Genomic DNA, 27,723 nt, shown 5'->3' with positions numbered 1-27,723 from the left:
GTGAATGGGGACTGAGGACGGGAGTGAGTTACGGTCCTGTGCGCAACACCGAAAACGGAGAAATGGAGAAAATTGTTCAAAAGACCCCGAACTGGGCACAAGTTTTCATGACAGCGTATCTTCTGTGGGTTACGGGAGCCACTACACAGAAAGTAAGTGATGGGCAGCGAATATATATTTTTCTTCACTTAATTTCGCTCAATTTTCATGAAAAAGCCAAGTGATTTCCTTTTACCTCTTGTTAGTTCAGTCTGCTAAACTTCGGATACACTACAGTCTACACCCAAACTGAGTCAGACAATGTGTGTGCTCGCTCTAGTTTTGTTGTCGTTGGTTGTAGCACAACATTTAGTGAGTTTCTGACTGCAATGTTTATTGAATTTGCTGCATGCTTAGGGTATGGTAGTACTGACAACAGTGCTCACATGCACCGCTTGTCAAACGACGAGCACCGTATTGCGCAGCACTTTTCCGTCCTTCTCGAACTCCAGAGCCAGATGACGCTGTTTTGCTCGCATTTGTTTCAAAGTTGGCGAGTTTCTTGTTAGTTACTAAGTAGATTAATGTATGCGGCAGGGATTTTCTACGAAATGGCAAGTCAGCGATTTACTGAAAATACGCTTGCGTACTCATTATGAGGCTAAAACATTTCCAGCATAATGTTGGCTATTCCTGCTGCATCCCGACTTTGACATGTCACACTTGTCAGTTTATTATTACCTCCACATAACTGCGTTATCTATTTATTTACTCTGCTGTGCTCGAACAACCGAAAATGATGCTTTATCATTACCTTGAAAGTGGCCTTATTTGATCGACACATATGTTACGTGTTGTTGTTTTTTTAACACAAGTAGTCTATGTTTTATGCTGTGTATCGGTCCGTTTGCACCAGATCATTTGTCACACCGAACTGACGAGGGGAAACTCTACAAAAACAATCCTGTTGAACGAATGATCGTATTGGTGAGGCTCGTGCGTGCGCTGGTGTTTTTCAGACCGTTTGGGTGGTACCCTGGGCCGCCCCTTCCGCTCGCACGGGATTTGTGTCCAGTGCGTGGACCATTCACAAACTAGAAACATATTGGGCAGTTCAGGCAAATTTCTCGTCTCTGATTAATATAGCCTGTATGGACAAACATCCCTGGTGGAAACCTGGCCGTGGAGGCCAGTGATAGACCTACTGCTGCTGGTTTCATTCTTCCCCTCTAATCAGGACTGATTTAAACCTGGGACACCTCTGGCCAATCAGTGGTGTTAATTGAATTACCAATTAATGTAACGGCCAATTAATTATTCGGTATAAAAGAAAACCAGCAGTACTTCTGCCCCCCAGGGCCACATTTGAGTATCCCTCCCTGGTGTATATGAACACGCACACAGCCAGCCAGGGGAGATGTGTTTGCTTCTGACCTCTCTCCCCCACTCATTCCAGGCCCTCGCTCCACTGTTCCTCCCACTTTGAGGGGAAATTCCTGCAGGTCAGGGATGGGCAAAAATACAAAAAGCATATTTTGTTAAGAAAAAAAAGTCCACCTCCCAGAGCATGGAGGTATAAACTATAATCATAAAAAAAAAAAGTGATGAAATAATTTCATTACATAGCATGAAGCACATTTAGCAGACACTTTTATTGTAGTTCTTATACTACACGTCATCCTACAATCACAGAAATGACAGTGAAGGTACGTTTTTGTTCTTCAAGGATCAAATTTCCCAAATGTACCCTGAAAGTAGAGTAATGTTCTCTTTGGGTATACATGAGTAAATTTTTAAAATAGGTGTATATTACTGGCTAGGGGTACAATTTTATGCACCCAGGGACAAGCATTTGTACCTTTTTAGGCACTTTTCATACTTTTATTTCTGAGAGTGTATATTGCACACAAACATTGCTTTGGCTGGTATTGTACCCCTGTCCTGCTGTGAACCTGCCCTTGTTTTGCGTGCGGACCGTTTGAATGGGCTCACTAGTCAGCCAGGTGTCAGTGTAATTAGTGGTGAGTAGGTGCTCAGGCTGGTGCTGGCCCCGGGCCAAACTGCGGGGGAGAACATGAGGGAAAAGGGTCACTCTGAACCAGGGCTGTTGAATGTGGAATCAAGTGGGACGGCTGGATAGGGTGTGAGATCTGAGAATGCGTATATCAGTAAATTCACAGGGACAGAACATGCTTGAGTGTTTCGTCGGAAAGCGTCAAAACGCTTCCCACAATCTCCATGGTGAATGAGCAGTCTGGTTCGCCTGCGATCCCAACCTTCCCTTCTTCAACCAGGAGCATTCCACTGAGACCTGATTGGACATGGCAGAGGAAAACACACACCCACTCACACACACACACACACACACACACACACACACACACACACACACACAAAAGCCACAGTCCTGATCCGTATTTGCGGCAGTTGCTTTTTTTTTCTTTTCTCTCCCCCCCCCCACCCCCCTTTAATTCCTGTTCTTTGTGCTCCGAGCCTCCAAGCCTCTTACGGGCGAAAAACGACAGTCCCTGAAACGCCAGCCGTCTCTGGCCGTGCGCTTGATCAGAAACACTCTTTGGAATGCGCAGGGAAGTCCCTTTTGGGAGGTAGCGAAAGCACAACGGCCTGATGCAGACCTGCCTCCTGATTGGCCTCCGAACAGATCCTCCACACCGCCGAGGACACGCAATTAAACTGCTGGAAACTGGTGTCTGAGAACAGGTAGAGCTGAAATGAGTAATGTTTCCGAGGGCAACGACCCCTTGATTGCGGCGGTACACAAGAGCTGAAGTATTTATCCGGCGAGTGTGTGGCTGGCAGCCGGCTCTGTTTTTGTGAATGGCTCGGAGGCGGAAGTGCTGGGGAAGGCATTCTGCGGTTAATTATTCCCAGTTCCCATCAGACGTAGGAAGGCGTCTCTAATCTGATCAGGACTTACAGGTGATTAGCAGATTCCTTCAGAAGGCAGGCTTTTAATGACCCTGTGCTTGGCACCCGCGCAAACGAAAACTCGGTCCGGGGAGGCGTCTGTAGAGGGGTGTGTTCTGCGCTCTGCGATGCAGAAACGCACGCATTCGTGGGGCTGGAATCACACCGGACGCAATGCGGTGTGGAGCTCACTCTTTTGGTGCCCATGCGAGTGGATTATACACTGGTTACATAGTGTGTGTGTAGTACCTTCACAGAAATGAAGTGACAGTGGAGGTACATTTTAGTTTTTTAAGAATCAAATTTCCCAAATGTACCCTGCAAGCACAGTAATGTTCTCTTTGGGTACAAATGAGTATGTTTTCCATGCAAAGAAGATACAAATTAATTATATATTGCTGGCTAGCAGTACAACTTTATGTACCTAAATAGTGCCCAAAAATGTTGTTAGGATCAATGTGGGTCAGAGGGTCCCCAAAACGTGGTCCTGGAGGGCCGAAAGGTCCTGATGGTACTCAGGTGCTATTTTGCTCAATTAAAGAGACTGATCATGCAGTTAATTGACCTCAGTAAGGGTTTCAAGGGACTCGACTGACCTTGTCTGGTGCCACTGAGCCAACAAAGAGGACCAGAAAGCGAGTATTTTATCGGCTCCAATACACCAATACAATACAGTTCCGTATTTTAAAGCAACTAAAAACTACAGGTAAATGGAGAAAAGCAGCAGCCAAGACCAGGATAGCAGATTTCCTGTGTGGATGCCATGCCACCTCATAGCCTCGTTATATATGATCCACGCACATGTACATAGAGGCAGTAGTGAAATTAACGGTTCTCTCTGTGTGACATTTCAGCGATATGTAACCAGTCAGTAACCACCAGTGCCACGGTAAATGGGGATAGCTGTGATCCCACGAGCTTTCATGGGCCACACTGGGGCCCTTTCATACAGGGGGGGGCTCTGGGCGACTCTTAGAAACTGGCAACAAAGGCACGGGCGTATATGGAATTGTCAGTGTCCCCAGCCCTGGGTCCCTGTGTGCGTATGGTGCGCTATCTCCGCGATTATCTGCCTGAGGGGGCAGTCTAAATGATGGCTTTGTCTCCTTTTGTATCAAGTTGATTTTTTTCGGGAACATGATAAACAAACTTGGAATTCTTCACGTCAAGAAAAAAGAGAAGGGGGGGGGGGTACTAAAAGAGTCAGACGAAACTGTCGTCCCAGTCATATTTTGTGCAGCTCCAGTGCTACACCGTCAAGGCAATGCTTAAGTGCTTAAATAAGCAAGGCTTCTCTGTGGAAATTGAAAGTGTAGGTATGCTCTAATGGGGAAATTGATTTAGGGGAAGGTCACTCAGTTTGTTGACTGAGACGGGAGGGCTTGTACATGTTGAGACTTGTCCTGTCGGTCTGTGGGAGAGTGACAGGACATAGCTCCCATCTGGACCAATGTGACAGGAGTCAGGGCAGCCTGCATCACTCAACTACTGACCAATCATCTGCAGAGAAGTGACTCAGCTGGACCGCACTCGTGCTAAAATGTGGACAACATCCAGCTGAAACGATCAGATCCTGCTATGGAACTGAAGCACAGACTCTAGCACAAAGTCCTCCTACAGTACTGTGCAAAAGTCTCAGGCACACAGGATTTCTGAAAAATATAAATTTGGTCTTGGATGTTTATTTTCTGTTTCCTGGATTAGTGTATCAGTAGAAGAGCAAATTTTAGATTTACAAACATTCATTTCCAAAGAATTAAATGTTACAGAGACATGTTTGTATTTCATAAAATAAAATGACATAAAGTAAACCTTTCAGATAAAAACTTGATCATGGCTGTCTGGGATTACCTGGTGAGCGAGGAGCAAGCGAGACAGCCAAACTGTGGCAAGTTCTCCAACATGTATGGAACAACCTACCGGCTGATTTTCTTCTAGAACTGCAGGACAGTGTACCCACTACCCAAGTGATGCAGTCTGAAAGGGGATATTTAATTAGTTTTGAAAGCATCTTTGCTTTACAGAATTGTTGCCAAAAAACTGCAGCTCTGGAAGGCAGAACGATAACTGTTCATTCAGAGTGTGACGCTGATCTTCAAGCTCCACCCACCTCACCACGGGCTCAGACCTGGGTGTTACAACTGGGCAATCGGGTGTTCCTGGCGAGAGAGCACCCAAGTGTTCCGGTACTTTCTGCTGGAAGATGGGGAACACCGTAAAAGAAACTCCGAGTTGACTGCAGGACACCCCGGGCACGGACCGGGACCAGGTGTAAACGGCTGTGATAATGCGCTCTCATATTAACCTTGGGAATGCAGCCCTCCTCCAATCGAGTGGTGTCGGGAGGGGAGGGAGGGACTGGGGGTGGGAGATTTCGGGGGGGAAGATTCCCCCGGCTGAATGGTGGCGGGGTGCCAGCTGTTTGTAAATCCGGCCCTGATGAACCCGTGGGTACAGGCTACACGCTCGGAGCGCGTTCGGAGGCTGACATCATGGGGCAGTTATGTGATAACTCGTGGGGTCGTGTGTCTCAGGCCTGTGTAGCCCTGTTGGTTGGGTTCAGGATCCACGTTCCGTCTTAAAGGAGCAGAGGAGCTTTTCCAATCCTTACATTACATTACAGTCATTTAGCAGACGCTCTTATCCAGAGCAACATACAGTAAGCTGCAGATCATAACCAGTGCGCTGAAAACCCTCTAGGGAAATAAAGTTACAAGTGCAAGCGTGATCACACAGATAAAAAAAAAAAACATGAAAGAATAAATCTTCACCTACGGCAGGTGAATTTGGCTCTGGATGCCCGGGCCAGACCGGCCGCAAGGTGTCCAGTCAAACACCCTTCCTCAGATCTCCTCCGCTGACAGGGTTTGGTGGCTGCAGAGTGGTCGCGCTTTCTCTTTCTCTCTCTTTCTCTCTCTCTCTCTCTCTCTCTCTCTCCGCAGAAGCAGCAAACAGCCTAGCGAAGATCCCAGCCCCCCTTCTAGGGGCCCTGTGGGGCTGTTTATGAGTGAGTCAGGGGGGTGTGTGGTAACTCCCCCCAGTCACAGGGCTTTCGCGCTGGTGTTGTCAGCTCGTGTAACAACTCGCAAACCTGCTACAGAGACACAAAAAGCATCTAAACTACACCTTCCACACGGTCACACCCCCCACCCGCCCTTCTTTTGACAGAGGGCAGTGTTGAAACTCGGTTAATGTTGTTGCCAAATGTCTACTTTGTTCACCGCTCTTGGTTAAATCTCTGTCTGGACACCGACGGATCAGCGCTTAAAAAACGATTGGCTAGAAGTGTCACGGTTACGACAACAAGCGCATCCAATTGCAGTGCGTCGCCATAGCAATGCGGAGTTGAAAAAATGGCAGCATATTTCAAAGCCTGTGAAAACAAAAAAACAAAAACAAAACAACCACACAAAAAAAAGACGATTTTGCTCTTAATTGTGACCTTCATCTTAAAATCCTGAACCAAAACAAACGAGACCAGAACTAGAACAGTCCTGGGCATTGTTCTTGAGCCTACAACTTTTTTTTTTTTTTCTCTTTAAACCCAAACTGGGGTATAAGGTCCTGTGAGGTCTTACATAAACTTGCGCTGGAAGATACTTATTAGCATCACTTCATTAAAATGCTATCGCCCGTTGGGCCGAGGAGTGCTGCACTCGTGCCCCCATGGCCCATTGTTCACAGCATGAGAAAGGGCGTCCTGCGCCCGGCTAGCGTATGCGCGTGATGGAACGGAACTGGAAGCCTGGCATTATAAGAATGGCCCACTTCCTTTATACAGCACGGGGCCATTCATGTGTAGTCTACCATGCAGAACAGAGGGACCCGATCATAATTACGCCACAGTTCTCCCAGCAATGGAGGGTATATTCACCCCCAAATTGCATGAAGAATGGGGGGGGGGGGGAGGTACAAGCAGAGGGGGGAGGGGAGGGGAGGGGGGGAAAGGTTCTCTCCCGATTCAGCGTTTGTAAAAACTTGCATTACAGTTATTAGGCAAAGTCATCATGCATTTATATTGATAGATTATGAATTTAACTATGTTGAGCAACTGTGCTTTAACTGCCTTTGAATCGTGTCTGATGTTTACAGTGCTTCTTTGGAAAGTGCTTTGAGTGACACTGCATGAAAAGCACTGTATAAAATGAGTATAAAATGACAATTATTTATTAATTTTTTCTCCTTTATTTAACCTGGAAGTCCTATTGAGATGCAAGATCTATTTTGCAAGGGAGACTTGGCAAAGACAACAGCATAAGAGTACATCACACATGAAAACACATAAGAGCATTATATTAGTAAACGTTTCACTGAGTGAGCATTATTTAAGTCCAGGGTTCAACTATTTGTTTAAAATACTTTCCTGTGCTCTGAGGTATCTGGTTGTTCTGGGGCAGCCTGTAGCCTGGCGGCTAAGGTACATGACTGAGAAAAGTTGGTGGTTCAATCCCCATTGACGCCATGATAAGATCCATGCAGCTGTTGAGTTCATTTGCCTTGGGGGGATTGTCCCCTATTTAGTCTAATCAACTGTAAGTGACTTTGGATAAATTATGAATTATTATTCCAAGGCAAGCTTAGTCAAATGTAGGAAAGTGTTTGAATAATTTTAGGAGCGATTTAATTCCTTTAATTTAAGGATTTAATTTAATTTTGGACCCTACCTGGGCCATTGGTGAGTGGGGGAGCAAGTCTTCACCAGAGCGAACAGTTCCACTCTCTGAAATGGTTAATGGTTGGCATTTATATAGCGCCTTTATCCAAAGCGCTGTACAATTGATGCTTCTCATTCACCCATTCATACACACACTCACACACCGATGGCGATTGGCTGCCATGCAAGGCGCCGACCAGCTCGTCAGGAGCATTTGGCGGTTAGGTGTCTTGCTCAGGGACACTTCGACACAGCCCGGGCGGGGGATCGAACCGGCAACCCTCCGACTGCCAGACGACTGCTCTTACTGCCTGAGCCATGTCGGCCCATCTGACCGGGCGCTGCGGCTCACAGCCCCGATCCCCGCCCACGGTGAGGTTATTGTCTTGGTTCTATAGCATATTGCATAATACCGCTGTGCGAAGGCGAAATCCGATTACACGCTGACGGCACCATTTGACCCGTTCAAATGTCAGCCTCGTAGTCATTTCTGCCGTTCTACCTAAATTCTCGTGGTTGTGCGCGAAGGTCGGCAGCCTCGCTAACACAAGGGTCTTCCGGTACAATGGCTAAAATGGCTGGAAATTACACAATGGGGTACAAGAACCAGCCAGTATCCTAGTGGCTAAGGTACATGACTGGGTCCCGGAAGGTTGGTGGTTCAAGCCGCGGTGTAGCCATGATAAGATCCATGCAGCTTTTGGGCCCTTGACCCCACATTGCTCCAGGGGGGACTGTCCCCTACTGAGTATAATCGACTGTAAGTCGCTTTGGATAAAAGTGTCAGCTAAATAACAAAATGAAATACAATTAACGATACAATAATACAATGTTGTTTGAAAACAAAAGAAAATGTGATGCAACACAGCAGGATCCGGCCATAAAGACGTGAAGGAAACGGCTGAGCTCTGCACTGCCAGCACAACGTGACCTCACTCAGAGGAGCTTGTTATTCTTCTTCTATGTAAATGTTATTTGTTTTGGAGGACCTTTCTCCTTGCTCTGCCCGGGTATTCCACACATGCAGTCCGGATCGCTCCAGATCCCCAGCTGGTTTGGCACGGAGCGTTTTTACGATTTTGGCTTGTACAGAGAGTAGGAGGTGCAGACTTAAAGGTCCCATACTGTACAATTTCCAGTGTTTTATTTTATCCAGTGTCCTGATATCCAAAAGTGGTTTTAAGTACCAAAAACAATCTCTATCCTGTTTTACATTCTCCAGCGCCTCTCATGAACAGGTTGTTTTATGACTGCGTCTTTAAGGCTCATTGATATAAATGAACCTCTGTTCTGATAGGCTGGCTAGCTGCAACTAACTGAACACCGTCAGTGCCAAACGCTTGGATTTCTTCCAGCTAGGTGGGCCGTGTTGAAGGCGGACATATGCAAATTATAGTATAGTTGTGATGTCACAAATTTATATCCTTTAAATGTACAATTTTTTAAATACGGATAGTGTGGATTTATTTGGGGTCTTTGTGTTTTGATACTTTCACAGTGTTTTTATAACACCTTCAACTCCTTTATAATCCATATAGAAAGGGAAATGTAATTTTCCACAGTATGGGACCTTTAACAGTACATTTTTACACACCGTCTATTTAGCTGTCTAGATATTTATAGGAGTGATGCGGGTGTAGTACCTTGACATGACTGTGCTCCACACATTGTTTGAACCTGCAACCCCTGATTTACAAAGCAGGTTTCCAATTAGTTTTTGGATGCTCTGGTTTATACATTGAATGGATAATGATGTTTGGCAGCAGTGACAGTCGTTTGTATGACCTATAGAATATGGTGTGTTACTTGAAATAGCTAACATAGCGTGACTCTCTGTGGGTGAGACACTGCGTTTCCTGATCTGGGTGGATTATATCACGCCAGGTCATGGAGACGGTTGAATAACTCAACTCCGCAGTATGGGGAATTAATCCCATGATGACATGACAGGTGATTGGTCATTAATCATTCTCTGCGGTTTGCGTGCTCTGCTTGTGGGAGCGGACCTGGGTCAAATACATAATTGTCTTGGATTCAGATACTTTTCTGTGGTGGATTTGATCTTGCCTGGTGCTATTGAGCCAAACACGAGGACCAGAAGGTGGGTTTTGCACACTTATGAGTATTTCATGAGTTACAATACACTGGACAAGCGCAGTAAAGCGTATAAAATTATTTGAATCCAAAACTATTACATATTTGACCTTTGACTGAGGTCTGCTTAAAATCACATCAGTATAGGCCAGTGTAGGGAGGCTGACCACTGATAGCACTGACACGGCCAGGATCTGATACCAGACCATGGGGCCAGTAACAGCCATGAAACACACAAATATGCGCACACATACGCGCATGCACACACACATACAGTGCATGTATACACACACACACACACACACACACACACACACACACACACACACACGCATTCACGCATACAATCCAAACTCCTGTATCTTCTTACTTCTTGACTAAAAATGACCGCAGTCATGAAAATGTAAAGAATGAAAGGACCCTTTCCTGCCTCACAGGGCCGAGCTGCCTCTTCTTAGATGAAGATGTCAGGCGCTTCCTCATCTGCCAGCTCAACGTCCCTGTGCTTCGATAACAGAGGTCTTTGCTTTTCCCTCATAACAGACACAACCATCCCTTAGGGCTGTCCAGCCTTGATGAGTGCATTTCTACATAGCCTGTAGTGACAGGATGCATGCCAAATACAGAAATAATTATATAACACTGCAGGGTTTTAATGGTACGATAGGTAAGATTTTTGTGTTAAAACGTTGTTACAAGACCATAAAATAAATAAAAATAAAAAAGAACTCAGTGACATGTTGACTCACCCTCTGCCTGTGTTTATGGTCCTTAAATTTGGGTTTCTAAATATGCAGCAGTTGACGGGCCGGCACTCTGTACCAAAACACCATATAGCTGTACAATAATTCAAGCTCATTGGTTGAAAAATTATAAATGCCACAGCCAATGGCGTTTCGTTATTTTTTTTTCTTCTCAAAAATCAAAGTCAATATTCTAGAACTCCATTGCTTTCAATTACCAGAAGTGATTGTGACATCAGCATTAGAATGTTCAGTTAAGAACACTCCACATATTTGTGGTGATACACCTAAAAGGGTTGATGCTGATGTTACAATCACTACCAGTGAATGGAAACAGTGGAGTTCTAGAACACTGACTTAGAACTTTCCAAAAAACCTAGCCACATAGCTAAGGTTAAATTGACACCACAGCACTGTACGGTATCACTGTTTGAACAACTCTGTGCCAGCACCAAAACGATAACGGTTTCAACCATGTGTTATATTTTTCTGCCCTTGGATTCAACATAAATTGAGGAGCGGCTGTAAACGGCAAATTTACCGGGACGTTAAAAAGATGATGGTTACACACGTTACACAAAGGTGAGAGTGTGTTTCCAGCAGCACACTTACATGTGGTTGCACTCATAAACAGCTGTGATTTACTGTCCACAGGACACTTTATATACCATTTCCTTTCTGGGACAGTGCCTGTTTATCAGGTAGTCGTAACCTGAGAGAATAATTTATCTCCAAACCGTGGAGCTTTAAAGTGACTTCGGTGAACAGCACACGTTTCATACCACGGACATAATTTAACAGCCCCACGCCGTTCTAGAAGTGTGACCTCCCACCCCGGGGGGTGCGTCACCCCGCCCCGCGTTCGGTCCGCTGCCTTCCTGCCCGCATCTGGGCTGCGTGGGCGTCAAAGCCCCGGCTGTTTTTAGAGGGATTTCCAAAGGGTGACGACGGCGCTCGGAAAGCGCTCCCGTGCCGTCACTGACGATGCGGAATGCAGTCCCGACCCGGAATTCTCAGACTGCAGGAATAACGGTGCGAGGAGTGAGGAATGCGCGCGGTGACGTGCGGAGGTGTTGCCGGGGGAAACGGGGACTTCCTGTGCGGTGACCTCTGGGGTCAGTACCCCTGCCTCACTTTGACCAGAGGGTCAGTTTTCAAGACCCCCCCCCCCCCGGCCTTTTCATTTTGTTCTCTCTCTCTCTCTCTCTCTCTCTCTCTCTCTCTCGCTCATTACCATTCAATATGCTTTATTGGCATGCGAAGAAGAAGGGCGGGAGGACTAGATATGAACTGTAATTATAATATTTGTAAGTTGAACAGGTCTGGTAACACATTGCACCTTTTATCTGGGTGGGTACTCACTGTCCCTCAGGTTGTGACGGCCTGAAACATATTCTGCTACGAGTATCTCTCTGTCTCGCCTTCTCTATCTCTCGGTCTCTCTCTTCCATCTCTCTTTCTCCCATCCCTTTCTCTGCACCGGGGTTGCCAGTCTGAATCCAGTGCTGACGGTAATAGGCTAATAAACACAGTCGGGCAGGGAGAGGGGAGGAGGGCGGAGCCAGGCCCAGGACCATCGATGGCGGGGTGCACATCTGCGTCCCGTTAGCGCCCGGGAGGGGCGAGGTGCCCCACACACCTGGAAAACATTACGCCCCGCGCATCTGCACAAATACCTCCCGGGGTTGCCAGATCGGGCGAAGCGCAGGGCGTTTGATGCGCCGCGGCGGGAGGGGAGGGGGGTGAATAGTTCAGGGAGTGCACACCCCCTCTCAGGCAGAGTGCAGACCCCCTCTCAGGCAGAGTGCAGACCCCCTCTCAGGCAGAGTGCAGACCCCCTCTCAGGCAGAGTGCAGACCCCCTCTCAGGCAGAGTGCACACCCCCTCTCAGGCAGAGTGCGCACCCCCTCTCAGGCAGAGTGCGCACCCCCTCTCAGGCAGAGTGCGCACCCCCTCTCAGGCAGAGTGCGCACCCCCTCTCAGGCAGAGTGCGCACCCCCTCTCAGGCAGAGTGCGCACCCCCTCTCAGGCAGAGTGCACACCCCCTCTCAGGCAGTCTGAATTCTAGCGACCGCACATTGTTTTGAAGAAAACGTGCACGTGTGTGAGTGTGAGCATGTGATCTTGAGAGAGTGAGCGAGAGAGTGAGCGAGAGAGTGAGCGAGAGAGTGAGCGAGCGAGAGAGTGAGCGAGCGAGAGAGCGAGTGAGTATGAGAGGGCACCGGCACTTTCCAAAAATGGTTTTACACCCATTCAGCGCACGTGTAAGACATCCCTCCTGTCTACACACAGACCCTGACAAGTGTGTCTTTTAACCCTTTCCTGTGTGAGATCACAAATCTGTCATGAGAATGTTCGGTAGCACTTAACTTGAACCCCTCGCCACAAGGCTGATATAACACTGTCATGCTTTTATCGGTAAATGTTATGACAGATGTTGCGCTCATAAAATTTACAGATAAAAGTGTGGCAGTTTTATGCCATTTGACATAACCTGACATCAACCATTATGCCGTCTTGTTACAGCTGCTATGTCATGTGTATGACAGCGTTATGTCAGCCTTATGGCAAGGGTAACTGAGCATTATAATGATGTAACGATCACTATTGGTAACTGAAAAGAGTTCTAGAACACGGGAAAACACATTCCAAAAAAAAAAAAAAAAAAATCAACTTTTTAAAGGGTTATAGGATACAGGGCTTTCAGAATGGTATTCATGTTTGACTTTGCAGTCACCATGTACAGTATATCCACCGACTAAAATTATATCTAACCCTATGAATGCTTTAATACATTTTTTAAACAAGCATGAAATCAGAGATGATGAAATTGTACACTCAAACATGTCCTAAATTTTATACCTTTTTTAGAACCTGCCTTGGCTGCTTATGGATAAAGTACTACACAGCGTTACAAAATGACCTACAGTTGTATACAGTGGCATTAACAAAAAGCAAGTGTGTATTTAAAAAAAAGGAGATTTGCTTTTCGCTGCACTGTAGCGTGTGTGATGTGTCATCAGAGAGGGCTGCAGTCCCAGCAAGATCATGTGAATATCATTGAGAATAAAACATCTCGCCAAAGTCTGGAATCAAATAAGAAGGTCCCGTCCCGAACGAAGCTTTGAAAACAAAATGAAAAAAAGTCAGAGATGGAGGCAATATGTCTCCGGTCAGATTTTGTTGATTTGCAGCCGAGAGGACAATTTCACGGAGCCAGCTGACGTCTGAAAGCGTGCGATGCGTTAGGGGAACGGTTCGCGGCCTGGCCACATCACAGGCTGCCGCTGCGGCTTCCTCTCATTTCCACATCCACAGCGCCGTCCCCGTCCCATGGTCACAGGAGCTGAGCTTTTGATCCGCAGACGTTTTAACGGGCCTGTCCTTCACAAAGTAAAACGCATGACATTATTGTAATGTAACGCAGGCCTTTGAGCCCAGACATGTACCCGAGCCAAAAAAGAGGCGCTTTTAGGTAGCTGAACTTCAGTGATTTTTTTGTATTCTCTATTTTGCGGAGTAATTAATAATACTAGCGCAGTGGTGTTGACACGGGCTGTCTCGTGTCATGGCGGGTGCCAAACTGAAGCCACTTGTGACTTGACTCATGGAGCCATTGGTCCGGCGTGGTAAATACGCCTAATGTGATCTTAAATACCGCGACCGAACAACCGCGCTGGCCATCTGTCGGGGGAAGCCACGGCCCCCGGGAGCAGGGGGACGGACCGCGGCCCCCAGGAGCAGGGAGACGGCCTTACTGAGGTACGCGTTTACACCAGGGGGAGAGGAGGGGATTGTTTGGAGGCTGCTCGCTTGGTAGAGTCTCACAATAATTACCACACACGCAAAGCGATATTGTCCATCTTGGTGATCATTTTGAACTTGTGTGTGTGTGTGTGTGTGTGTGTGTGTGTATGTGTTTGTGTATGTGTGTGTGTGTGAGTATGCGTGCCTTGTGTGCACGAAAAAAAGCTGCAAGTATTAGGAGCGGTCTGCTTAGCTGAAATGAGCAGCATCACATGGATAAAATTGTGCCTGTCAATGCATGATACTCATAAACGGGGGACATTAAAAGTGTTAGCCTTGCCTGCTAGGCCTATAGCAGGCAAGGCTAGCACTTTTAATGTCCCCCATTTATGAGTATTTATAGCTCTGTGCTAATAAGCTGACAAAAGCAATGCACTGACCAAATAGAGTGCACTTCAGAGAGGAGCCCTCCCACTTTTCTGCCCAAAACAAATTCCTTCTAACCAATCGCATCAACTCAGACCAATGCGAGAGATGGGAACAGATGGGTCTGGTCTGTAGAGCGTGTCTCCACTGAGTTGAGAAAATATTGGTCCTAAACTGAGACACAGGGAATAAGATGAGTAGTGTGTCAAATGTGTTCTTGATGTTCACAATCATTTAGCGGTTATAATACACTTTAATGTCAAATTTGTCCTTACTCTTTAGCTGCTTCCCTGGGATGTTAGCTCCCATTGTTAGCCCAAAGTCCCGTCCATTTGTGTGGTGGTAAACTCAATGGAACGTTCATTTAAAATTGTAGTTCTCCGTCTCGGAACACAAGTCTGGAGTAGCTATGGCCACACTGCAGTACAAACCGTTTCCAGTGAGCGCGCCTTGCCTTGTGGTCTCTGGAGGTGTTGTGGCGCTGATGCATGGCATCTGTGTCCCGCCCGCAGGTGTACTTTGACTGCGGGGCGGTGGTGGACGTGGTGGACATCCGAGGCCTCATCCTGTCGCCAGGGTTCCCGTACAACTACTCCTCCGGCACGCACTGCGTGTGGCAGTTCTTCGTGCCCGTGGGCTACCGGCTGGTCATGGAGATCCTGGACTTCGACGTGTTCGAGAGCCACGACATCGTCGCCAGGTCCCCTGTCGGCCCGCAGGAGGAAGAGGAGGAGGCCGTGCCGGACAGTTCCACGCCAACCCCGAGGGGCGCCATCGACGGGGATTACATGGCACCCCCTAAAGTCCCTGGCCTTCAGTCTCCCCTGGGAGGCAGCCCAAAGGCCTCCCAGGCCCCGCAGAAGGAGGAGGTCAAACAGATGGTGGTGGTGCAGGAGAAGTCTACCAAAATGGAGATGACCAAAGTCTCCAACTCGGCCAAGTGGATCGCCGAATCTCCCCCTGTGCCAGGCTCCCCACGACCTCAGTTATACCCACAGCCCCCCACCGAGAAGAAAAACTCAATTTCCCATCAGGCATTTCGAGGGGACCCAAGGGCGGTGACCCCCAGCCGGCCGGACCACGACCCCACCCCGACCCCGTCGCCCACGGAGACGGTCACCGAGGAGACCCAGCAGCCCCTGACGGACTCCTGCCCCCACGACGTGCTCTACATCTCCGACCTCATCACCTTCTCGACGCGCTTCTGCGGGTCGCACCGGCCCACGGGCGGGCCGCTGGCCTTCGGCTCGCAGGACGAGATGGTGGAGGTCATCATGGAGCTCATCACCACCACGCACTGGGGCCGCGGCTTCGCCCTGCTGTTCCGCTACCACAACCGCACCGAGCCGGCCGACCAGCGGCTGCTGGCCCCGCCCGCCGCAGGCAAGATGGACGCCCTGCTGGCCGCTGTCTGCGGAGCCACCCTCTTCGCCGTGGTGCTCACCAGCGCTCTGTGCGTCATCTTCAGGTAACCCTCCCCAGACTTTCACACGCTTTTCTAGACACTCGAAGCACTTTACAGTGATGAGGTGATCGCCAACTGTCCGACTGTCCGAGACAAAATTGCCCGTGGGTATGAGTGTGTGAGTGAATGGTGTGTGCACGCCCTGTGATGGACTGGTGACCTGTCCGGGGTGTATCGCTGCTTTTCACCTAATGCATGCTGGGATGGGATCCAGCCCCCCTGCGCCCCTGACCAGGAATATGCAGGTTTGATAATGGATGGATGGGTGATTCATAAGCTCATGTTCGATGAACTAAATGTTTTTGTGTCCCGATTAGCACGTGAAGCTAATTAGCATGTAAAGCTAATTTGAAGGGTGGAGACATAAACATGTCCACCCATGTCCTACACAAATGTGTCTCACCCTGTGATTGGATGGGATGCTTCCTCCCGGCAGCCAATCAAAGCATTCAAGCAAAGACCGAAGAGACTGACATGTGTCTCGAATGTCACATGCGCAAAATGGCATTGTTATTGTCCGCTCTACGTCTCTTGGGTCTTACCTATCTGTCAAAGCAGCCTGAGCTCTCCCGTCTTTGATCCTGGCACACAAAGGGCGCTGAGAGTGAATGAGATATTGATACGCACTAGTTTGTGTTCCAGGCTCTTGTGAAGTGCTGTTGACTCAGCTGGAGGTTTGCTTCCCCCGATCCGAGAGAGAGAGAGCGAGAGAGAGAGAGAGAGAAAGAAAGAGGGAGAGAGATAGAGAGACAGACAGGGTTTCACTCTTCCACCTTGATGTTCTGTGCGCCATTGAAAGAAGGGGCTTGCTCGAGGTGCAGCACCTGGAATCAATTCCCGCAGACAAAAAAAATAAAAAATAATAATCATAAAAAGCAGTTGCACAAAAGTGAGCGAACAGAAAAGAAAGGAGAAGAAGGCGGAGTGATAGAACCCCCCGCCAGCCTCGCACTGTCCCGCTGAGATGCTATTGTGATTGCGCTACGTTTCTCCTATTGAACATCAAAGGGGTGCAGTTTACAAGCTGTTCCCCTTTCAGTCCTGCGGGGAGAATTCCCAACACTAACACGGGACGATTCTATCGGATCGGGAGTTTGAAACCCAATCCCGCCCGGAGTGCTGTACACAAATGAGACATTTATCGGAATGTTCTGCTCCGATCTGCCTGGAGGTTCAATAACTCCAGCATCAAACCCCCACACCCCAAAAGAAAACATCTTTTTTTACGCAATTTGTTATATGGGGACTTGGAAGAAAGGGTGGATTTGTATTTTCATGGCCTTTGTGTAATACATGAGATTGATTTTTGGAAGAAGATGAATAACACAGTTGCTGAAAAGTATTACTTTACAAAGAAGGAATAAACCAAATAACGGTCCCGTCGAGCCGGCCAAGAATTAGATTGAAGCATGTTATTACTTTCCCTTTTCAACAGGCCGGCTGTTTGGCTGTTGTTTACAGTTGCCATGTTGCTAAATTCGGTTTTATGAAAAGGGGATATTCAAAACAGACGGTTGGAACAGACCCAACGGCTAATTAAGGGGAGCAGAACAAACATTAACATATCAGGAGACCGTTATATATTTACTTGAATAATATATGGTGGAGGAATAATCTTAAATGGATTGTGGTGTTCTCTGTAGTGGTGACCTGGGGGGGTGGGAAGTGGGGGGGGGGGCATGTTTTTGGCAAAAAGAACCAATCAGGGACCCACACCATTCCGCCATATTGCTACCAGATTGCTGCCTTTTTGCCAGTAAATAGGAATGGGGAAAAAGAGTAGGGATTGGAGAAAGAGGGGGAATAAGGCTGACTGGGGGGAAAGAAATCTATTTACTGGCTCTGACTTGAGTCAGGCAGCAGAATGTTATGATTCTTTCTCTTTCTATTTCTCTCTATCTCTAACTTTCAATCTATCTCTCCATGTTTCTGTCTTTCTTTATATTTCTCTCTGTGTCTCCCTGTCTCTCTCTCAGTGTATTGAGAGATGTACTGTCGGTAAGCTGTTGGGAAGGGAGCACTACAGTGTCTGGTGTGGGCCGATGTGGGACTGAATGTTTGACAGGGAGAGATGAGCGGTACATCATCTCTTCTGAGCCGCTGAGCCTCACCGTGTAGCCTCATTACTCATCTTATTTACTCTCCTGTGGGTGAAACGCTTCTGTGGAAACCTAACGGCACGCTCGTGTCTCCAGTCTTTCCCAACAGACGTCCACAGGTAGAACACGCGACATAAAAACACACAACCTGTAAACGGTGCACATTCAGGATGGAGCTACCGCAGTTATGAAAAACAAACAAACACACCAACGCACTACCCTAGGCAAGTTTAAGCAGTGTTGTTTTTCCTTTTTAAAATTGCACACAGGATATGACTAATTCATTTACCCAGACGGTGATTAAACCAATCGGCCAACAAGATTGAGAAAGATGCTAGAGTTACAGCAGCAGGGAAACTAAAGCCCAATACGCCTGCCTGGCCTTGCCAACAAAATACCATTACCAGGCAGACTTGGGGTGGGGGTGTTTTGCTCATTTAAACTTGGCACAATCAGTTCTACAAAATGTCCGCAACTCATTGATACAGAGGGGATTTATTGGAGACTGCAGACTGCTGTGGAGCAGGGGGGCCTGATGACTGGAGTTTAGCCGTGACCTCAAACACCCTCTTTATCTCCTTATGTCAGTAAAGCTCGTTAAATCTGGGCAGAGGACCACACACTAACGCCGAGAGCACCTAAGGTATTCATCTGGGAAGCAAGTGAGAAGTTCAGTTTGGCTGTGCGAGAAAAGCTCTGCCTGGTACGCATGTAAACATCGCCCTGTGAAGCACTCGCCGACTGAAAACAAGCCACTTAGTTTACTCCTTACCCAGAGAAATGCTTTTAACCCCCAAAGGATTGTATTACATTCTGTATCGCTGCTGTTCACCACACCATCACTGTGACTACTCCAACACCTCAGCTAGGCTGTGCTGAATGTATGCATCTGACGGAAAGTGGTTGAATTTTGTTCTAAAATTCTGCACAAATTGTGGCGAAACATGGTAAACAATTTAAAAAACAAATCACCAAGCTACTGTGGGTCCTTTTGTATTGCAGACCTAAACTATGCGTCAAGAAAGCCAGCACCAGCTCCTCCAATAGCTCAGAGGTAAGAAAAAAACACACCTCCATCAAAATAACTCCGACATTCCTCCTCAGGTTTTGTAACTCTGTGCGGATCAAGGAGACTTGCCTTCATATCCTCATGCCCCTGCAAACAAATACCTCGGAATGTGGCTGCCCAATTTATTCCACACAGCCTCAAACTTAAAACACCCGCTCCATCAAAGAGTCTGCCCCACACATGAGAGGAGCAGTCTAGCCCTCTCCACAAACATTTTGACATCTGTTTTCCACCAAATAGCGGGGAACAGATGTCTGCACATTTGCTGTTAGGCGGCATTAGCTTTCGCTAACGTGGTCTTGGACTCCATAAAAAGATAAGTGGGACGAGGCAACAATGCTTCCCTCATCACACTGACAACACGCAATCATATACTGACCTTCATCAAAGCCACAGTGTCAGAAAACACAGCAGTGTGTCCAGCCATGGGAAATTCAGAAATAACAGAAAAAAAATTAATGGCCCCTTAAAAACAGACCTGTTCAGATTTGGCCTTTCCTCCAACTCTCCAGAATGGTGCCAGATGAACTAAAAAGGTTTTATTTTGACAGCTCTAATGAAAGTTCTGTACCACGTTGAGCCGAGCTGTAATCATTTAAGAAGGCATTTAATGACACTGCTTTGGGGTCACCTCAGTCGTTAAAAGCCACGGGGCCTTTCAGAGAACACGACCCAGTTAACGAGCAAATAAATCATCTGCATTAAACCTTATTAAAGTTCAAACATGGATTATATGGAATTGAAATGTACAGATCATGCTGTATATCAACTACATTTCCATTGTAACTAGTACGGTGCTCACTTATTTGACTGCCAGTGGAAAGTTCATCATATATATGAAGTTTTTTTGTGAGTATCAACTTGTGACCCAACCCCATTTCCTCCCTTGACCTCCCAGTTGGTCCCCATGTTGGAGTGTGTGTAAAATGGAGGTGATTTAGGGCAAGCTCGTGAATGGGTTTGAGGTGTGAAAGCGTGGTGGTAGGGGGGGGGGTTGCTAAATGAGCCTGCTCTGGCCTGTTCAGCTCCAGGAGGGGGTGCCCAGCCAGGGGGGTGACGTGAGCGAACTGCAGCTGGTGCCGCCCAATCACCCAGGCCTGGAGGTGCCCACCAACGAAGAGGACCAGGTGTTCACCCCGGTCCTGGGCCAGTCACACTCAGGTGGGCCCCCCTCATGCCCCCCCACTGATTCCCTGGCCCCCCTGAGTCCACCCCATCACATCACGAGCAGGGCTTTCATTTGCTCCGAAACTGAATGTTTACATTTCATAATGGTTGTTCTGGTCTTCAGAAGTTGTGGAGTTCAGGAAAGGGATGGGGAGGGGGGGATTTCTGGATTTCGGGGATTTCTGGATTTCAGGGATTTCTGGATTTAATTAGCCCAATCATTTACATGATCTGTCATTTAGAGCAGCTGATAAATGTTCTCGTCTTGCAGCATTTTATTGTGGTGTAATTCACGAGTGAATCGGTCACGGTGCATATGGTGATTAGCTGATTCAGCCAGGGTAAAATCTGGCATATACATCGGCCCGCCAGGACAGGAGCTGCCCACCCCTGCTTCAGGTGTCAGGCGTGAGGCCGCCCCACACACAAATTCTATGGACCTTCTCACCCCCCTCGTCATGTGGCCCGCGCCCAATTTAAAATGACCTACTTTCTCCGACATTTCATTTGCCTTTTTCTTTTTTCTTTTGTTTTGGTTTTTGAAAGGTGCCATGAACAATGGGGCACCCAATGAGTAGACATGGGGACCCACAGTCCGAGCGCGCCGTCAACAAAAAAGACTGGCAAAAGCGCAATACAAGGATTTAATTGTATTTCTCATCATGGGGAAGTAATTGATCTATTATGATGTGGAATTAGGATGCGGATGGGACTTGGGGGGAGGCTGTTTTCAGATGTCGTTTCCCACTTAGCGGGGCCCGTCCTCAATCGCTTCACATTTACTCACAGCAGATCCATCCCAGAATTCAATACTGACAAAACAAAGCATAGTGTTATCAGAGTATTTATATATGGAAACAGTCAGGCAATGGATAGACCAGCGGTCTGCAACCCTGCTTCTGGAGAGCTGCCGGGTCTGCTGGTATTTGTTTTCTCCAAAAATCAGCAAGCTGTTGAGACCTAGTTAATCAGGTGAGGTGAGTTAATTGTGTAATCGACTGCTCTAACTGAGTAAGTGCAGAGTAACAATGAAAACCAGCAGACCCTGTAGCTCTCCAGGACCAGGGTTGAAGATTACTAGACTAGACATTTCTGATGGAACGGTGCTTTTTGAACCTGTGATGGTCCTTTAAGGTACTTTACGGGGGGGTATGAAAACTTTCTTTAAATATAAACCTTTCTTCAGTTAAGGTTTTGAAGTTTTTGACCCCCTGGGTCAGTAGAGGTTAAAAGGCCCTTGCACTTAATTTGCAGGGGTTTAGGCTGGTCGGTGAAGAAGCGGCTTTGCTTGTGTGGTAACATTTATGATTATCCCTGAGTAGTCCAAATCTGTGCCGTGTGAGGACTGGTGTAGCCTATCGCAGGGTTGAACTGCCGGTCAGCTTTACAGGTCATGCCTTTTAACCTCCATGTAAACAACATGTCATCTCATGCCTTACACGCAGGCTAATTACCCCCATTTCACAATGCGTAACTGGCAGATAATAGTGTTCGGCTGCAGTAATGGCGTAAAGCTGGGCGTGGGAAGTAAATATCATGGGAAGTGATATGACCCTCAGGGTGTTTCTCCCTCCCCCCACCCCCAGGTTCCCCCAACGGTGGCGGGCCGGATATTTCCCAGAATTCCGAGCTGGAGCTGTCGCCTGACGGACTGATGGAGCTGGACCTCGGGACAGATGAGGTGTTTGTGATTTCGTCGGGACCCCCCAGTACGAGCACACGCCTGCCCTTCTGCCCCTACACGGTCAGTACCCCCCTCCTGCGGAGCCCACCCCCCTCCCATTCCCAGTCTATCTTCTCCCATCTATCTGATATTTCCCCCAAAAAATCCTTATTCGACCTTCCCTTCCACATGTTAATTTCAGTGACAAAGGATTACCTATAGCCAGGGTATGATGGCACGACCATTGCACTTTCATTAATCACAACTTGGTATGTTGGTGATCCCAAGGGCTGCCCAACCCTGTTCCTGGAGATCTACCGTCCTGTAGGTTTTCACTCCAGGAACAGGGTTGGGCAGCGCTAGGTTAGGCCACGTACAGTAGAAACCTGATCCTTCATCCATACTCGCGATAGACCCTAAAGCGTTGGTGGTTCAAGCCCCAGTGTGGCCACAATAATATCAGTGCAGCTGTTGAGCCCTTCAGCAAGGCCCCTTTCACCCCACATTCCTCCAGGGGGGCTTGGCCCTTGCTTCGTCTAATCAAATGTAAGTCCTTTTGGATAAAAGCGTCAGATAAATAACTGAAATGTCACGTCCCCTAAAGGGGACCGAGATTAATAGCCAGGTCTTAGGAGGGTGTAATGCACCCATGCCATTCAGCCTCGAGGAGGTGTGGGAGTGTAATGACAGTGGGCCCGTGGGTAAGATGTCTGAAGCCCAGCATCTTTTATTTTATATTTATTCCTCCTCTCAGGCTTCTTGTAGGCGAGAGTTTGGCATCAGCGGGAGCCTCTGGCAGAATGAGCTGGCAGGCTTTCCGGAAGGTTCCTAGCTAATGAACATATTATCAGTGCGGCCAGCTTCCCAAATTTGACGGTGTGTGGCACACAACACATCCCCCCCCACCAAACACACACACACCAAAACCCTGTTATAAACGCTCCCTCTCAAGTAGGCTATGCTGGGACTGTTTCTCCACAAGAAAAAAGGGATACATTTGATAAAATTCCTTTGAATTATTGTTTTGTTGCTTTTGTAGAATTGGGGTCCAGAAAAGTTCAGTTTGAGAGAAAGGCTTTCATTCACATCTGGGGCATTTATGTTCTCTCTCTCTTCTCTCTTTCTTCTCTCTATCTTTCTCTCTCCCTCTCCCTCTCCCTCTCTCTCTCACAACAAGTCTCTATTGTGTGTGTGGGGCTTTTGTGGTCGTACGGAGAAGTTCATTGTAAACCCCAACCCTAAATCTTGTCTAGACGAGGAGAGCTGTGAGCGATTCTTTGTGAGGATTATCTGGCGCTTTGTGATGGGAATGGGCGCGATTAACAGCTGAGTAACGGGGGGTTTGGCGGGGTACGTGCCTGAGCCCCGCGGCTGATGACCACTCGCTCAGCTCAATGCACTGCTTCAGCCCGTGCCAGCGTGTTTTGACAGCGATGGGATTTTCGGGTCGCCTAGCAGCGCCTCCCGAGCTGGCACACCTGCCCCCGTCTCATTACGGCCCGTTCACGACCACCCAGCGCCACACGGGCTGGATCCAAAATGGCCGCCACTTATTGCGCCGCTGATCGCCGTTCACCTGATGTGCCCTCCTGTCATCGGGGCTTCCGCACTTGTGGAGAGCGCTAGAAAGAGACAAAAGCATCTGTGAGAGAACTTCCTTCATGGGGCCAAAATATGCAGTTTTTTTCTTTATTTTGTTTTTGACATTTGTTTTCTTTTTCTGGGTGGACCATCTCGAAATTTTTGCAAGGAATGGATGTGAGGGGCTGAATGATTCCGATTAATCATAATCGTATATTCCGTCTTCAATTTTTAATAACTCATTTTGAATAGCCATTCACAATTAGCCAACTGCTCTACTCTACAGTCTGCACCAGCTAGACTTCAGCTGTGGACAGACCATTTCTGTGCAGTGAGGTGGGTTAGCCTTGGTTAGCCTGCTGATTGTATCCACTTCCTCTGTGTGTGATGCAATGCAATGCGCTAATTATTTCATCTGGCCCATAGGGGGCAGCACTCACAGTACCACAGTACCTTAACATGCCAAAATAATAGGCATGCTGGTTTATAATGGCAATCATCCACCAAATAGAAATAAAGTGCAGAAGTTTTTGATAAAAATATAATATATTTGTATTGGATTTGGAGCCATTCTTGTTGAGAAAAGTTCCCAGATGGATTATTTATCATCGCCTTTTATGTTACTCAGACGTCATTCAGACGTTTGTTTGCCAAACAGTGCCGAGGTGTCATGGAAACGCTGAAATTGATACCACAGGAAGTTGTGCGCGGCTATTTTGCAAACAGAAAGGGAAAATAACTGCTACTTTGCCAGATGCACTTCAGTGGGAGTACACTATGTAAAATCGACCGATCAGCAGCTATTCAAACCACTTCAAAGAGCGCTTACGCCACAGTGTTAATAACAGCCCTTTCTTTCGGGTAATCTTTTTAAATCTTACATAATAATTAGTTCGGAAGCTGTCAATTCAAGCCAAAAGCTACCCTTTATTTCCCCTCGGAAAACCAGCAGGCACACTTCAAATAGTCACATGACCTACTCTCCTGAAACCCAGAGGAAATTAAGCCAGAGGTTCAGATCACCTCCCGTGTTAAATATGTTTCCAGTTAGCCAACTTCGGGGACCGCGGACTGCGCAGGTTCATGTCAGAGCACGGCACGGCACGAAACACAAGCCGGAGTCCGGAAACTATAAAAGTGCCTCCATAAAAAAGAAAGGGGGAAAAAACGACACCTACACCAACTATCATTTGCTACTTCGCAAAATAGCTATGACCCAGAATTGGCTTTAAAGAGACCCACTTACACGCGGGGAGTGGTAAAATAATGTGGGAGGGAGACCTGGAGATGGAAAAGATTACATACGCTCTAAGATTATAAGGTGAAAAATGTGCAGAACGACGGGCCCCTTCGGCTGCTGAAAGCAGAACGATAGTTACAGTGTTTAAGAACGATTTGGACTAGCCCTGGAGAGAGATCTGAGACCAGTTGATATATATATATAAAAAAGACTACTATCGACTATCTAGCTTTTGGGCAAATATTATGGCATTTGTTACGGTCGGCAGTCATTATTGCTTTTAAAGTATCAGTGTGCTACTTTTTTTTGAATTATTATTTGTAATGTCACTTTTGGACATGATGAGTTGTATTCCTATTTAATGAACATATTTATCAAACTGTGTTCCATCAAATAAGATTTGCTTTCTAGTGCGTATATAGTTCTTACATTTACACACTTTTGTGTGCATGTCCATTGAATATGGCGGTCCCAGACCCAGTCCTAGCGATAGCCCCATGACTGCAGTTGGGTACCCCACTACCCGATTTAGATTAAATGTAGCGCAATATTTCAAAATGCCTCCCTCTCTCTAATTCTACTTTGCTTTATTGGCAGGAAATATACAAGTAGACATTGCCAAAGGCTACAGGAATGTAAATTGTAATGCCAATGAATAATTACTGATGTTTACAAAAACTAAGTGAGGATGTATGTTTACATAACAACAATAATAAATAATATGTAATATAAATCTGTTTCCTTATCCCCCCCAGCATAGGGAACGGTTCCTCAGACACAGTGACACGGGTCCCGGGCCGGGCTGTGATTGGCTGTCCCCCGACTCGGCCGGCGACCTCTCTGTGGGGGGGCAGGGTGGACCGGGAGGCGGGGCCAGCAGTGCCAGACCGCGGGCGTGGAGCGTGCGCACGTTTCAGGACCTCCTGCCCCCCCTGCCGCAGCTTCAGAGGACGTGGAGGAGCTGGAACTCCACCAGCCCCTTCACCAAGCTGGTGGACAGCGTGAGTCAAGATCCTCCACACCAGGGGCCACCAACCCTGTTCCTGGAGATCTACCGTCCTGAAGGTGTTCACTCCAACCCTAAATTGGCACACCTGACTCTACCGATTAGCAGCTCAATGAGATCTGAAGCTGTTGAATGAGGCGTGCTTTGTTAGGTAGGGGTGAAAACCTATAGATCTCCAGGAACAGGGTTGGTGACCAATGCACTACACATAGCAGATAATCTACAACTGTGTTTCCCTGCCACAGATCCCCTATACTTAACAGATATTGAACTCCTGTCACAGATCCCTTACACACAGCAGATCTATTAACGTCTCCCTGCCACAGATCCCCTATGCATGTACTTGACATTACAGTTTACAACCAAGCAATGCCCTCATTTCATTTTACCAGCATTAACAGAATTTGAGTGAACTGATGGCAATGAGCTTTAGGTTTTCAACCAACAAAATGAAGTGCAGCTGTAACGTTTCCGCCCGTTTTGTGCTGCCAGGCTCCGGCTGGTTCAGGGGCAGGTTTCCAGAGCGACGGCCCCCGTAAGATCTTCTCGGACACTCACCTGGAGACAGGTAACCAGTCGGACTCGTCGTGCAGCGCGGCCTCGTACCCGCTCACCCAGGCGGCGCAGAGGCAGCGGCGGCTGAACTCCGCGGGCAACCTGCGGCGTTCACGCTTCACCGCGCCCTGCTTCAGCCAGGGGCCGCAGCCTCACTGCCAGGGGCCCCCGCCTCCGTGCCAGGCCCCGTCCACGGAGCCCGGCCCCCAGGGGGACCCCCAGGCCGGGGGGAAGCAGTGGGAGTTCCCCGGGGAGGGGGACCACGTCAGCGTGCCCGTGTTCGCCATCCACGAGGAGGAGGACCGCCAACCGCTGGTGATGGCGGATCACCTGGGCCAGCCGCGGGCGTCTATCCCCAACGGCCTCACCCCGGACCCCTACGGCGGTAAGACTCAGGCCAGGGCACGCAGCCCTAACCCAGGGTCCGGCCCCAGCCCCCGCCCCACCAACGGTGCTCTACTCCCACGAGCACGCTCAGACCGCAGGCCCTGGGGAAGCCACGCCCCCTCCGCAGACAGCCAATCCCATTCGCCCATGGACGCCGAGGTCCGGGAGCTAAAGTCCGCCCTGGTGCACAGTACTGCCAACCAGATCAAGCCTTCCGCTCTCAGCCAATCAACAGTGCCGATCGTTGTGGTGGGCAAAGAGATGTGACTGCCCTGCCATTGGACAAAGAAGAGACCTTTTTTTTTTTAAGCCAACTTATATAATGTAAAGGAATATACAACCAACAGAATACCTTTTGATTCCTAGTCTTAAAAAATGAAATTATTGTATTTATGAAGATGTGGGTTTTGGGTTAAAAGATGAATACTTGGAACTGGAGAAGAGCCTTTCCCCAACTGTTTTTTTTTGTTTGTTTTTTTAAGACCCACTCACCGTCAAAACGTTTTATAAGCAAACATTTCTACAAATCATATACTCTATAAATATGTATGTATGCCTGTTTGTGTTCAAAAGCCACGATTAACACGTTTGCTGCTCTGACACTTAAGCACTTATTTGGAGCATCTCACCGATCGGTTGTGACACTTCAATGGGAAAAAGTTCAGTTCAAGCCAGCTCATTCCTTTGGAGAAGAACATTTGAAGTCTGTCCCAAACTGGCCACAGAATGGCTTCTCTCTGCTGGTGGATGGGTTGTGGTTCGGTTGCTCTTTTTCATCGAAATAAAAATAAAAATGTGAAAAAATGTTTTTAAGTTGTGTGTTACTGGATTCTGAAAGAGTTCCAAAATTGTACTGTAATTTCAGTAATTAACCACAAAATAAAAGTAAAACTATAATAATGGGCAAAAAATTACAAATA

At 47.7% G+C, this 27,723-nt stretch overlaps 1 protein-coding gene across 1 annotated transcript; it reads left to right on the top strand.

The window, feature by feature from the left end:
- Positions 1-14: 14 nt before the first annotated feature.
- si:dkey-112e17.1 (uncharacterized) lies at positions 15-27,616 on the top strand. Its single transcript, XM_061261356.1, has 7 exons — positions 15-152; positions 15,084-16,039; positions 19,138-19,189; positions 20,230-20,365; positions 21,958-22,115; positions 25,611-25,856; positions 26,354-27,616. The coding sequence occupies exons 1-7, from the start codon at positions 63-65 to the stop codon at positions 27,068-27,070; spliced, it is 2,355 nt and encodes a 784-aa protein (XP_061117340.1). The 5' UTR covers positions 15-62; the 3' UTR covers positions 27,071-27,616.
- The last annotated feature ends 107 nt before the right edge of the window (positions 27,617-27,723 follow it).

This window comes from Conger conger, chromosome 11 (assembly GCF_963514075.1).
Source record: "Conger conger chromosome 11, fConCon1.1, whole genome shotgun sequence".
Lineage (NCBI taxonomy): Eukaryota > Metazoa > Chordata > Actinopteri > Anguilliformes > Congridae > Conger > Conger conger.
The sequence above is the reverse complement of the archived record's forward strand: the minus strand, read 5'-3'. Positions and strand labels throughout refer to the sequence as shown.